We start from the raw sequence: 12,872 nt of genomic DNA on the forward strand, positions 1-12,872 counted from the left end.
AGAGATTTGTTAGATAAGGAAGCAAGAAACTTTTGACTTACAAATCTCTGTCACTTTATAAGGAAGGACAAGATGAGCTACTGGCTGCTACGAGAGAATGGCTCGAAGGTGCTTTTGAGTTTTATAATCACTCAAAAGGTTGATAATGTAACCAGTAGTAGGACATCACGGCAGCACTTCTGATGTTTGTATCCTTGCGTTGAGCTCAGTCTCAAACAGGTCCTCAGGGGGCTCATAGTTCAACACACTTATGTCAGTGCATCGCGTCGGAAAAACATCATTGGACACACTCAAATTTGAAACAAAAAAAATATCAGAAGCAGAAATGAAGAGCAGTGAGGAGAGGGGCTAATAGCACGGATGAAAAATAACAGTGGAAAACATCTACTATGACAAGAAATATGTAATATAAAAAAACAGCATGAGTATTTTATGATTCAATTAAATAGTAAAGTTATTTACGACAAAACTGTTAATGCTTATACTGATTTAACATTAGTCTGAAGCACGATATGTTTTTGTGGAGTAAGAAGTTTTTCAATAATAATATAAATAAATAATAATTTGTGAAAAAAAATCTGTTCCTGACATTATTTTTAGTGCTATTCATATTCACAAAATTACAAATGCAATTTGACATTGACCTCGGTGAGAGGCAGTCAGGCCCCGGGGGGCGCCCAACTCACCGACATCGGAGGCCAAAATGTCAAACACACTCCATGGGGCCAAACAAAATGCAAAACTTCTTACTTCAACTTCCTTCCGTCTGCATCCTTTTTTTTAAACTTTGGGACTCAGACAAACTGCTGATGTTTATTAGGGCTGTATATATAGAATCTGGGTCACTGTGCATCCCAGGTGACACAGGCCTCATAAAATCACTTGGCCCCGGAGCCTTCAGTTGAGCCACTCTTCGCTCTATAGTTGGATTTTGAAGTGCTAGTACTGTGACTCTAAATGAAGTGGAGATACAGCTTCAGGAGTTCACAGGTCAATGGTCATAATGTTAGGGCTTCCTTCCGTGTCTCTCATACTGAAACATTAGCACTCCAAACTGTCTGTGTCAGGTTTTAAGCAGAGCGATAAAACAAACAAGTCTGGCTGACAACAGCTGAGAGGTAAAGAACACCGTCTCCTCTCGCAGTCAATGGTTCGGAATATTTCACTCACTGACAAGGAAATGAGTTGAATATGAGCGACGTCTGGTCATGGCCAGCTCGTTCGAAAAGCCCGTTTGACCGCGGCTGGCAGGGTGGAGGAGGAGGAGTGCAGGCAGGAGGGCTGCTCAGGATGTGCATGGAGATGTGATGGTGGGAGGCGGGGAGGAGGTGGTGCCAGTGTGGCAGAGCTGGGGGCTTCAGACTCGCGCTGAAATCTAGCTTCTTGTGAGCGCTAGCCTCTGAGCTACACTCAATTATGACCCTGACACACGGTGGCACCAATCCATACCAGAACTTTAATTTTATCGCCTTGAAATGACACTTGGCCTCTACCGCCTCCTCAAACATTCCCCATCTCTCCTCTCCCTGGTTGGACTCTTCCATCTTGTCAATCAAACGTGATGGTCGGTGGATACAGATACTGCGACACAGATACTGCAGATTTTCTGTGATGAAGTTTGAAGGAATTACCTGGAAGTCCGTCACCAGATCTCTCCCGAAGGTGGCGATGGGCGAGTCCCTGGACATGGACGTGACGGTGGACAGGAAGCTGCTGGACTCGGTCAGGTTGGGCATAGGCGATAGATCGTCCGTCCTTTCCCTCATCCCGTCCCCGACGTGGTCCAGCTTCTCCATGAAGATGTGCAGCTCAGTGCGGAACGCCTTCATGCGAGTGTTGATGGTGTCCAGGACCTGAGTGTCTGGTTTGGACCCGGACGTTGCACTGCCGTCCTGGCTGTCTCCGGTGGTCACCAGTAGTCGCCCCTCGAACACCAGACTGTCCGTGTCGGTGATCAGACGGTCCACCGTTTTTCCAAGTCGATCGGCCTCTCGTTTGACGTTGGTGAGCGACTCCCGCTCTTCTCGTCTGCGGTTGGCGAGCTCCAAAGCACTCAGCTCGCTTCCATCCGAGGGTTTGATGCTTCCGAACCCTGAGGTGGTGGCCGTTTTCTCAAACATGTCTTCTGAGTCGCTCTCCCCGCCGATAGGCCCCTCCCTCTTCGGGTGCAGGAGAAGAAGTCGACTGGCTTCCTCCTCCTCGGCCGCTTCTCGTCGCCCTGCGTCACTGTCGGCGTCGCTGTCTCTTGGGCTACCGGTGCGAAGCCCAAGGTGGGCAGCCAGATCGCAGCGCTGGACGTTGGACATGAGCACCCGGTTCTCGTACTGCAGCTTCATCACTTTCCCGCTCAGCTCGTTGATCTGCATCCGCGCCGACTTCAGCTCCTCCATTATCATCATGCTGCCGTTCCCGCCGTTACTGGGTTTGTACAACTCGCTGCCCTCCTCGGCCCCAGAACTCGGGCCAAACTTGAAGCGGTTCAGCTCAGAGGTCAGCTGCCTGTTGTGGTCCTCCATCTCGGAAATGGAGCGGCGGAGCAGCTCTGCTTCCTCCTCCACGAACTGGAGATGTCTGCGCATCTCATTGGCCGACTCCAGCGGGTCACCTCCGAACGGGGACGACGGCATGCTGGAGAAGGGTTCCCGCCCGAAACAATCCCTCTCGTACTGGCAACGGATGTCTTCGTTTTCTGCCCGTAGACTTCGGTTCTCCACCTCCAGCTCTACGATCTTCCGCCCCAGGATGTTGGCCTCCTCCTCCACCATCTTCAGCCGCAACCGTAGCTCCGCCTCTCGTGTGGAGTGCGGCCCTCCACCGGCGCACTCAGCCAGGGGGGTTGGACTATCCACGTCCCCGTAAACAGACTTGTACTTCTGCAGCTCCTGCTCCAGCTCGTCCTTCTCTCGGCCCAGTTTGGCCATCTTCTTCCTCATCAGGCTGGACTCCTCCTTGGCAAACTGGAGCTGACACCTGAGGTCGGCACTGTCCTCCTGCCAGGACAACAGCTTTTATTTGGGTTACATCCTAAACAAACCTTTAAACCAGGAGGGAAACCGGTACCTGATTGGTGGACTTCTTGTCCTTAAACATCTCCCTGCTGCCTCGCCGCCTCAGCGCCATCTGAAACACCACACAAGGGAAACAAGAGTTCAGACGCTTGCTTGTTCAGACTCACAAATCTCTTGACCGTACCGACGAATTTGTAGGAACAAGGTCAGTTTTCATTACGCTATATCAGGGCGGGAATCCCTGGGACAGAATATCTGCAGAGCTAACACTTGCGCTTTCATCAACTGGCTTGTATTCAAACGCCAACCACTAGGTGGCATCAAATGCTTCTGATCAGATCCTTGATACGTTGGCGGCAAACGCCCAGACTGGAAAACCATGCTGCACAATTTGCGACAGTCATCCACAATTGGGAGAAAAGTCCATCCTGTACTCCGCACGATTGAAAAAGGCTTCACCAGTTCACATCAACTCACACAGCATGTTGAACGGTCAGCTCTAAAGCCGATGAGAAACAAAGGATTTGGGAGACACGAAGATTATATTTAGCCGCCAAAACTCGAGCGAACAGACAAGCGTGATGTTAAACTCGTGTTGTGTGACGCTCTCCGCTGTTTTAGATCCCATTTAGGGCTCAGCGTGACACTCATCTTCCTCCTCCTCGGATTCACTGACACATGTTGCTCCCACAAAGACTCAACTGTCCCGCAGTTGACACTAAGCGTCGCATGCAGCGCTCGGATAAGTCGAGGCTGATGAACGACATCGCTTCTCTTAGGTGTCGTCCACCGGCGATTAAAAATAAAACGCCCAACGAAAGTGGCGCGCACACCCCCACCCCCCCTCCCCTGAGTTATTTTGAGGGTCTGATGATGAGTTCAAGTGCAGCCAGCATCCCCTCCAGCTTGATATCATATTCTATCTTACTTCACAAGGCAATAAATGTTTTACTAGAAGGCATTTCATCGAGTCCAGGAAATGATTCTGTGACCAATTAACACGCTCTTTTATTAATTAATAAAAGTGAGTCGACTATTTCACCGTGACCCATGTGCTCATTAAAGCTGTTTAAATCTCTCGCAGAGACTGAAAGAACGAGGAGGTGAATGGAGCAAGAGAAATCTGGATTCAGGAAATTGCTTCATTATAGCTCTGAACCACGGAACATCCTATTACTGACACTTGTGAGACCAGAACTGGGCCGGCCCAGAGGCGAACAAGGGTGGAAACAAGGAGACCACGCTGCCTGTTTTGAGATGTATTTGTGGGATAGTGGGGCATTGTGAGTCATTCATGGCCCGGCTGAAGGAAAAGATGAGGGTTCAGCTGTGTGGCCTGGAGCAGGACGGACCCTGACTCAGTCTTTGGCAGCGGCACAGAAGGCGAACGCCCACTGAGAAACCAAACATGAGTGCAAACAGACGTGAAAGTTAGAGAGCGCTGCTTAACTTCTTTTTTATTTTGAAGTGTCTCAGATCTTTCACCCCAAAACACAGTGACCCTCTCAAGGCCAGGGACACCCCTCTTCTTGAAACCCCCTTTTCACTTGCACCCTCTTTAGATTTGGACCCTTGTCAAACATCCACTTCAAAGCCACTCTACTCTTGGGCCCTTGAGGCCCTCAGTTTTAGGCCCCATTAAACTCACTGAACTGGTGAATCAGAACAGCCACACTTGCTTCACTGACACCATTCATGGTTTAATTCCTGACTCGGTGACGGAGCTAATCTCTCTGGGGAGACGGCGGATTAAACGGCATCTTGTCCAAAGCTCGTCATCGCAGCGAGGATCCCTGTTTTCTGTAAACAGGTCTGCATCCTCAGACGGGAACTGGACGAGCCTCCAGATGATCCCCACCACACGGTGCTGTTGAGGTGACCTCCTCTGACCAGCAAGAAAGCTTTCGGAAAGTCCACCCACTAAGTCCTTTGAAATTGATCAGTATTGTCCCGTGTGTTTCGGGATTACGCTGGGTTCAGTCAAAGTCCACGTCGGAATACATCTGGTGTTCAATCTGTGGCAGGGATGTCACACGGAACGGTGGACTTACGGAACTGAACTCCCCATTTTCCTCTTCATTTTCAGGTTCGCTGAGGTCAGATCCCTTACGTTTGGAGTCACTCTTGAACTGGCTACAACACATGTTCTGTCTTCAACTTCATCTCTGCCCTGCTCCCCAGCAACCGACCTCGTCTTCCGTCCCTGACACGGTGCTATCTGTGTGCCTGTTCCTGCCTCACTGGAGCACACAGCGAGGTTGTCGCCCTGTGGCAAGGCCTTTCCTGTTTTTGAAGTCGCCTGTTATGCTTCATAAGTGAGGCGGGAAGAGTGAACAGTGGTGGAAACGTAGGAGAGATTCACTTTTGATCCCTGACATGACATATGGAACCCCTGGGGAGATGGATCACCAGGACAACAGCGAAAGAGAGGAGCAAGGGAGGAGAAACACAGCGCAGCTTCAGCATCCATCAGCTCGGCCTATTTATGATTTCTCCGAGTCCAAGCTAATGGGATTTAGCAGGAAGTGGCGGTGTGACCAGCGAGCGGGGGGCGGGGGTGAGGGTGAGGGGGGCTTGCAGCACAATGGAGCTGCGACGGCCGCTGGATGCAGATAAACGGCTTGTGAGCGCTGAAGAGACGGCAACACAACGGAAGAAATGTGGCTCACCACGCAGGCTCAGCCCGATAAGTCGCTGTTGGGCGGCAGATTATATTAGAGAGATCTGGATGAATGAGCGCTAAATCTGGACAGTAATCCAGCCACATGAATTAATTAATACAGCACACACACTCACGACGTCAAACATATTCACTTAGCCAACACACCACTGCCTTTACAGAGTCTGTGTGCGGTGCACGATCTAAAGATGACGGCATTCGAGGGGTAACTTAGCTCTGTCAGTTTCCAGTTTATTTGCCGTCCATTTTTTTTTTACTTTTCTTTGCCATTTCATCGCAGTAATGAATCTTCAAGTTTTTTTTTTTAATGAATTTTCAAGTTTATAAATATTTTTAAACAAATAGTTTATAGAAATATAGAAAATAAAATGGAAAATATAAATATAAAAATATAAAATATAATTCCATTACATATTGACTTTGTATTATGATAAAGTTATTGTTAAAAATTTAGGTTTTCGGGTGATGTAATATTTTATTTTTAAAAAAATTACAAAAACTTTGTTAAGAATATTTGTTTTAATGCAAAAAAACTGTTGAACATCCTCTCAAAATTCAACAACTATAGTCAAAACTGACCAATTAAAATAAATAAATAAAATGAAACTTTATCTATGATACATTTATTTAAGTTAAAATCAAAAGTGTAAGAAGTGATGATTCTTAAATTGATCTCATAACTTACTGTGAATTACACAATGTATATATTTTTTTAAATACAATATCAATTCAGACAAATTGTCTCAGTCAAGTACAACGTTATAATTAGTTAGATAAAAAGAAAAAAAGATTTACAATTTCTGAAAAATATTTTCTAATATTTTAACTTTAAAAATGAAAAAAAAGTTTTATTATTATTATTATTATTGTTATTATTATTATTATTATGGTTGTAAATGATGAACCATCAGCTGGAAAAACTCTGGCATTGAAAGTGAGTCGATTTTAGTCATGGAAGGAAGAAGCCGTGATCCTCTAGAGGTCGCTGCAGCGTGATGTGCATGTGTGTGCGCAGACACGTGTTCGAGACAGTTGTTCGTACCAACAGTGTTGCGAGAGTGACAGAGCTGAGCGACGTCCATAAATCACGGTGTGTGTGTGGCAGCACCAGCGGCAGGATGCAGCAACTCTCAGAGGTCATTTCAATGTCAGTCGATTCCTCGCTGATGTAAACAGACTCTTCACCAGGACATGAGATGCTGTCTAGAGATTGCGGCTGTTAACATGTGGGAAACGTCCACGTCTGTGTTGTTGGAGCAGGTGCCTCCTAACATCGCGAGATGATGACAACAGCTGAGTTTGTCAGAGAGACACCAGCATGCAGCTGCTCACCAGTCACATCAGAGAGGGTTCTGACTGAAACGTCAGTGGGCTGCTGGACAGAGAGGATAGTGGGAGGAAACTGGAGTGCCCATTGGAAGCGGAAAGTGAAGGACGAGATGACCCTTTTTCGATGGATGACCAGGATGGTGTCTGGGTGGGAGGAGCTCGATGAGGTGGCGTGTGAGCAGCCACTCTGCTGTCCCACCAACTAAGCTGGCGCTGACCTCCGTCTGAGAGCCGTCGTGCGTTAAAGACAAACACAATGAGGCTTTAATGGAGCCTCAATTTCTCTCTCTCACGCTCCACACGTCGCTCGCAGCAAGCAGAAGGCGCCGTGAGCAAGAGGCCGAAGGACGCGCTGCTAATTTATCTGTGGATCCAGCCATGCTTCAGCAGTCGCTGTGAGAGTTCCATCAGAAAATGACTTGTCATGACGCGCCAGCGCAGTTCCACCGGGCGGCTGGCTGGCGCTGTGTGCTGCTGATTCAGCAGTTCCCACGGTTTCGCCGGCGAGATCCTCATTAATTTCCGCGGATCAGCTCCTCGCAATCAGCGGCGGCTCAAGGTGTCTGTTTGTTCCGCGCGAGCTGCGCTTTAATCTACCAGTTTGAAGTGGCGCCTGCAGCTGAACGGTGCAGCGGCGAGTCAGACGCTGCAGAGGCGGCGGCCACGTCCACAGGAGGCAGATACTCACTTCAGATCACCGGCTTGTTCCTCCATTAGAGGCAATGAGGACGATCAAAGGCTGGGCTCACAACCGACTGCTGGCTTCTGGACTCTATTGAAAACACTTGAGTTGACCGGGTCTTGCTCACAGTCACTGAGTCTCAGCTGTTTTTCTTGACCTGGGACCCGGCGATTGAGTCTTTCAGTGTGATCATCCATGCTCAAAGAAACCTGCGGCTCCATCTCTAACTTGAGAGTCAAAGGTGCGAGAGGTCAGAGGTTGTCACCCTTAGCCTTCGGCAGACTGAAACACTGGGACTTCAGTGTAATAAACGTGGAAGAGTTTTCCCTCTGACTGAGCTTAATGACCCGCCGCCGTCCATCTCTGTGGGAACACGGCTTCAGGCAGACCAGCGCTGAGGTTGAACGTGAACGTGAACGTTTACTGCACCATAGCGTTGAGGTCAGGTGTGTGGCAGCCTTCATCACCACAAGTGTGGAAACAGCACCTGAAGGCATCATGTCTCAGCAGGGAAAGAGCTGCGCTAAAAGGCAGAGCATTGACTGGTCGATCTACTTTTCTCCTCTCACTCATGCCTGAGGAAGCTCGGTCCACACAGCTCCTCGAACCTCAAACCCACCGTAAGGTGGAGAGAGAAAGTACGAGGAATTTCTACATCATCCAGGAGAGACTCAGAGTAGAATGAAAAATCCCAGTCACGATATACTTTACAGCTTGTGAGGATGTTTCCTGTTCTCTTTTGAGGGGTTGAACTGGGGGGAGGCCCCGGGGCAGACCCAAGACAGGACATGCAGTGGGAGGACGCAGAAGAACAAACGTATGGATGGATGGATGAGAATATTTGTCACATTAGGATGGGAGAAACCAAAGACATTGTTGGATAACACATCAAGCATTCCATGGTGAGCGGCATGAAACTTCAACCCTGGAATTTCCAGCGTTCCAAGCTGAACCTTGGGGAATCCAGGAGGGAAAAAGGGACTGAAGCGACCCAGAACGTTCCATCCACTCTGACAATGGTCACCACGACTGGGAAGTTATTTTTAGACCTGCTTTCGATGGAGGAAGTATTTGTCTCACAGAACAGGTTCAGGAACCAGGAAATGACTTTGAGCTCCAGAGGAAACAAAGCCATGTTGTCTCGTCCGATTGGTCGATGAAATCTGGTGAGATGAGTTTGTGAGGCTGTGGTTTTCAAAAAAGGTATTTAGAGCCTGGGGCGTAATCTGACGATCGCCGCCATGACGCCGACATCTGCTTCCAATCATCGTTCGGAGGATTCAATCCGCAGTCCTGGGATTTTGTGCTGTCTAATGAATCTGCAGGGATTTCCAGGACGAGCCGGAATATTTGGAATATCTGAGCTGCTGTGGTGGGAGCCGAGTCGCCGGGCGGGCGTGGCGTCGAGGGCGACTCAGAGTCTCCGAGATGAACGTGGTCTGTGTTGTTGACGTGACGCTGTTGTCACGCAGAGTTAAGTGTGGAGCGCTGCTTTGGAAGCTCAGTCACAACCCACCTCCACCCCTGCTCCCTCTGACAGGACGCTGAACGGCCACCAGAGTCACACTGCTCCAGCATCCTCGGTCCAACTCTGACCGGACCTCTTCCTCGGTCCTGCTCCTCACTTGCTTTATAAATATAAAGCTAAATTGGTTGCTGAGAGCGAGCAACCATCTGGGCTCCTCCCAAGTGGATCATGCGCTGCAGACTAAAACCAGTGCGCTGACTCAGCCGATTCACAGGTGCTGATGCCCACGAAGCACCTGAGGTCGGGAGTGTTCAGAGGTCTTGCTCTGATTCAAGGTGAACGAACGTGAGCAGAGATGACAAGCTGAAAGCTATGAGCGACAGCTCCAGCAGGAGGGCGGGGGACTCGCTGAACCCCCATCTGCCCGAGGTTCCTCCGACAGGTCGGTCGAGTATTCCCGGACTGGCACCCGGCCAGAGTTGTGTCATGTGTGCAGAGACAGGAGGGCAGGCGCGGCGCTCTGGTGATGAGCAGAGGAGACCACAGATGCGCTCGAGTGAAGCGGAGTGAGAGGAAAGTGCTGAGTCATCACAGCGGGGGGGGGTTGAGCAGCGATATCGACAGGAGGTTCCTGCTGATCCGTTCCCCTGCATCAGCCTGAATGGATCCACCTCTTCAGTGACGCCATGTTGATTGTGTTGCAGGGTGACAGAGAAGAGAATGACTCCGAGAGTCAGAGTCGCATCTATTGTCCAGTGTTAAACCTGGTCAATGTTCTGAGCAACTCAGTTCTGCGAGAGAAGTTGCCCGATTCCTTGACTTTTACTCGCCTGGACTCAAGTCTTAAACTACTTCCTGTTAAGGGTAAAGGTGTCTTCACTGTAACATAACTTCATTTATTATTTTAACTATGTTTATCTTTTATTGAGAAAGGTAATGGAGCGATATTAGAATATAAGAATATATAATAAGAAATATTTTTTATATTATATATATTTTTTAATTTTGGATTTTGGTTTTTCCAGTTTTTTTAAAATAAAAATGTAACATTATTATTAATGCATTTCATCTGTTTCTCTAACTTATGTTCATCTAAAACCTTCTATTTGTATTCCTCTTAGTTCTTGAAACCAATGAAAAAAATTGATATTTGACTTTTCTTTGTATTTATTTATTTATTTTTTAATCCTGCAACGAATTGCAAACATTGTGTTCATTTAAAATATTCAAATATTCTCAAAATATTAATAGAAATGAGATTTTGAATTTTATCCTCTGGAGTTTTCTAAGCGTATTTAAATTTTATAGACAAAAGGTTTTACAGTTTTTCCACAAATATTTTTGGGGGGTTATAAAACTAGATTACATTTAATATTAAGGTCAATTTTTTTTTTTTAAATAATACCTCTTTTTCTTGTCTTATTTTTCCTTAATGATTTTTAAAAAGTAATATTTTCGGAGTTGAGACAAAAACTGGCTTCAAGAATCCTTAACTGTGACCAGTGCTGCGATCAGAATTGGGGTCAACTGAACAAATCTCTTCACAGTTTCGACTCCTGATGATCAATGGCGCCTAAAAATAGAAGACCAACGTTCTAGAATCAATATTCTAATCACTCGGCAGGAAAAAACAATGTAATTGAGTTTGATCTCTGCTGGACGTTAATGAAGACTCGTCCTGCCGCTCTGGGCCCGAGCCACTCGTCTTCATCAGAAAATATGATGCTGACGCCACACAGAGTGAGCAGACAACAGAGGGGCGTCTGTCGAGAGACGTAAGGGGGGAGGGGAGGGACTCGCCCCACTTTCCTCCTGCCATGGTGTGTGAAATGGATCATCAGTGGCCACTGATGAAGAGGAGGGGTGACTCAGTTTGGGCTCCTCCAGTCTCAGTATAGAGCAGCAGCGGAGCCCCGTCACGTGCCTCTCCTGGCTGCTTCAAAGGTTAAAAAGTGGTGTGTAGTTCGACAACTGAGACTCTCACTGCTGCCACTGATCTCCTCAAAGCTCAAGCAGCGGCTCCGCAGGAGGCCCGCTGATGTGATGCTCCGGTAATTGGAGTCAAGTTAGCGGCTTCTTCCGAGTGTTGGCGGGACGCAGCTCCCCGGGCGAAGGTGACTGTTCAAGTGCCGCAGCAGAGGCGGCGGCTGCGCGAATCAGCTCCACTAACAAGCCACCTTTACTGCTGCAGTCATCATGTAGCCACGACTTCCTGCCTGCCACATGCAGAGCACCCGGGGATGGCCAGGTCTTCCACATGACGCCGTGGAAGAGAGAACGCTGCTGCTTCCACGGAGGAAAGACTCGGAGGGATTCGCTCCAGCTTCCAGAACTAACAAGAATCAACCCAAAATAGAAGGTTTTGTGTGTGAACAAGGAGGCACAGCTCACATGAGAGGAGAAGTAGAACCGTGATGATGGAGGAGGACATGAAGGTGTCATGAGAGCAAGATACGTCCTCAGATACTTGCAGGTTGGTAAACTAAGTAGGACGCCGGCTTTCTGTTTTCCTTAAAAAAAGGAATAATCCTCTTCTGGCAGATTAATTTCTACCTCAGCGACAGGATTATCTTCCTATTGACAGGGTTTTTTGTTTCTCATCCCAAGCGCTGAGGTGACGTTCGGGTTGAACCACGGCCTCAGACTTGGAGGTGCGGCGTCTTGATGCCTCAAAACAAACAGGCGTCCGTTTGTTTCTGAAATATTCAGCCGTCCGCCTGATTTCCACAGAAGCTGAACGGGTCGAGGTTCTGATCGGGACCAAAAAGGAAAAAAAAAAAATCACTGACATATGCGAGCTGAGATTTGCATTCACGGTCGCTTGTGTTGAGATGCACTTTAAAGACACGTGGAGGAGGAATCTCATTCTTCATGCCACTTCAAAGGGAAGGAGCGACACGCCGCCGCCGGCTGTCGCGCTGAATAAATGATCTCCTGCGCATGAGCTGGTTTCAACGTGTAAAAATATCACAGGAGTGGGTCGATGTTGTCAGCAAACTTCATTGTGGTGAGATTCATTTGAAGAGTCGGGGGGGAAACCAGTACGCTGCTCTGCTACAGCACAACACCCATCAATACTCTATTCAGCATTTAAACTGGCGGGTCATGGGCCAAATCCGGCCGCCGAGGTTTTTCAGCAGGTCTATCTGGTGCTTGTGTGGGAGTTCCTCAGGGCACTCCGGTTTCCTCCCACAGTCCAACAACCTGCAGAAGTAAACTGATGATGCTCTGCAGGTGTCTTTAAGGGTCGCCCCCTGCCTCTCACCCCGGGTAGCTGGATAGTGAAAACAAGTACAAACACGTGTCAAACTCCATCCCATGAGCCGTAGTTGTCATGAGGACAAATCCCAAACTAAACATGTCTGCCATCGACAATGTTTTCCTGGAGGCAAGTGTTTCCTCCTCAAAAATGCTTTCTCTTCTTTCATTAACTTGCCTCCTTTTTCAGAACTTTAAGGTTAACATTTATATTCTCCTTTTGTTGTATACGTGGAGAGTGTTGCTTTTCTGTAGGCTTTAAATTGCTTTTCTTTCAATTTCGAGCCAATAGCCGGCCACATGAGACCAAGAGGTGGATGTTGGTGCAGAGCGTACTCTACAGCTATGGTGATAAAAGCAGAAGGTTCGTGTGAAGTTACAGCTTCCCAGTCTGAAGACCGGACTGTTCTGTGCTGCGATCTTCGCGGCGCCTCTGCATCGTGATGC

The 12,872-nt window shown here is 48.1% G+C and overlaps 1 protein-coding gene across 4 annotated transcripts in view; it reads right to left on the reverse strand.

The window, feature by feature from the left end:
• The window catches only part of LOC128769215 (microtubule cross-linking factor 1), a 35,518-nt gene that overhangs the window by 14,531 nt on the left and 8,115 nt on the right, over window positions 1–12,872 (reverse strand). For all 4 annotated transcript variants that reach the window (XM_053882678.1, XM_053882677.1, XM_053882679.1 and 1 more), the window contains exons 4-5: window positions 3,061–3,120; window positions 1,632–2,990 (exon numbers count right to left, since the gene is read on the reverse strand). In XM_053882678.1, the coding sequence (XP_053738653.1) occupies window positions 1,632–2,990; window positions 3,061–3,120 (1,419 nt within the window). The remainder of the gene's footprint in view (window positions 1–1,631; window positions 2,991–3,060; window positions 3,121–12,872) is intronic.

The sequence above is a fragment of the Synchiropus splendidus genome, chromosome 13, assembly GCF_027744825.2.
Source record: "Synchiropus splendidus isolate RoL2022-P1 chromosome 13, RoL_Sspl_1.0, whole genome shotgun sequence".
Classification (NCBI taxonomy): domain Eukaryota; kingdom Metazoa; phylum Chordata; class Actinopteri; order Syngnathiformes; family Callionymidae; genus Synchiropus; species Synchiropus splendidus.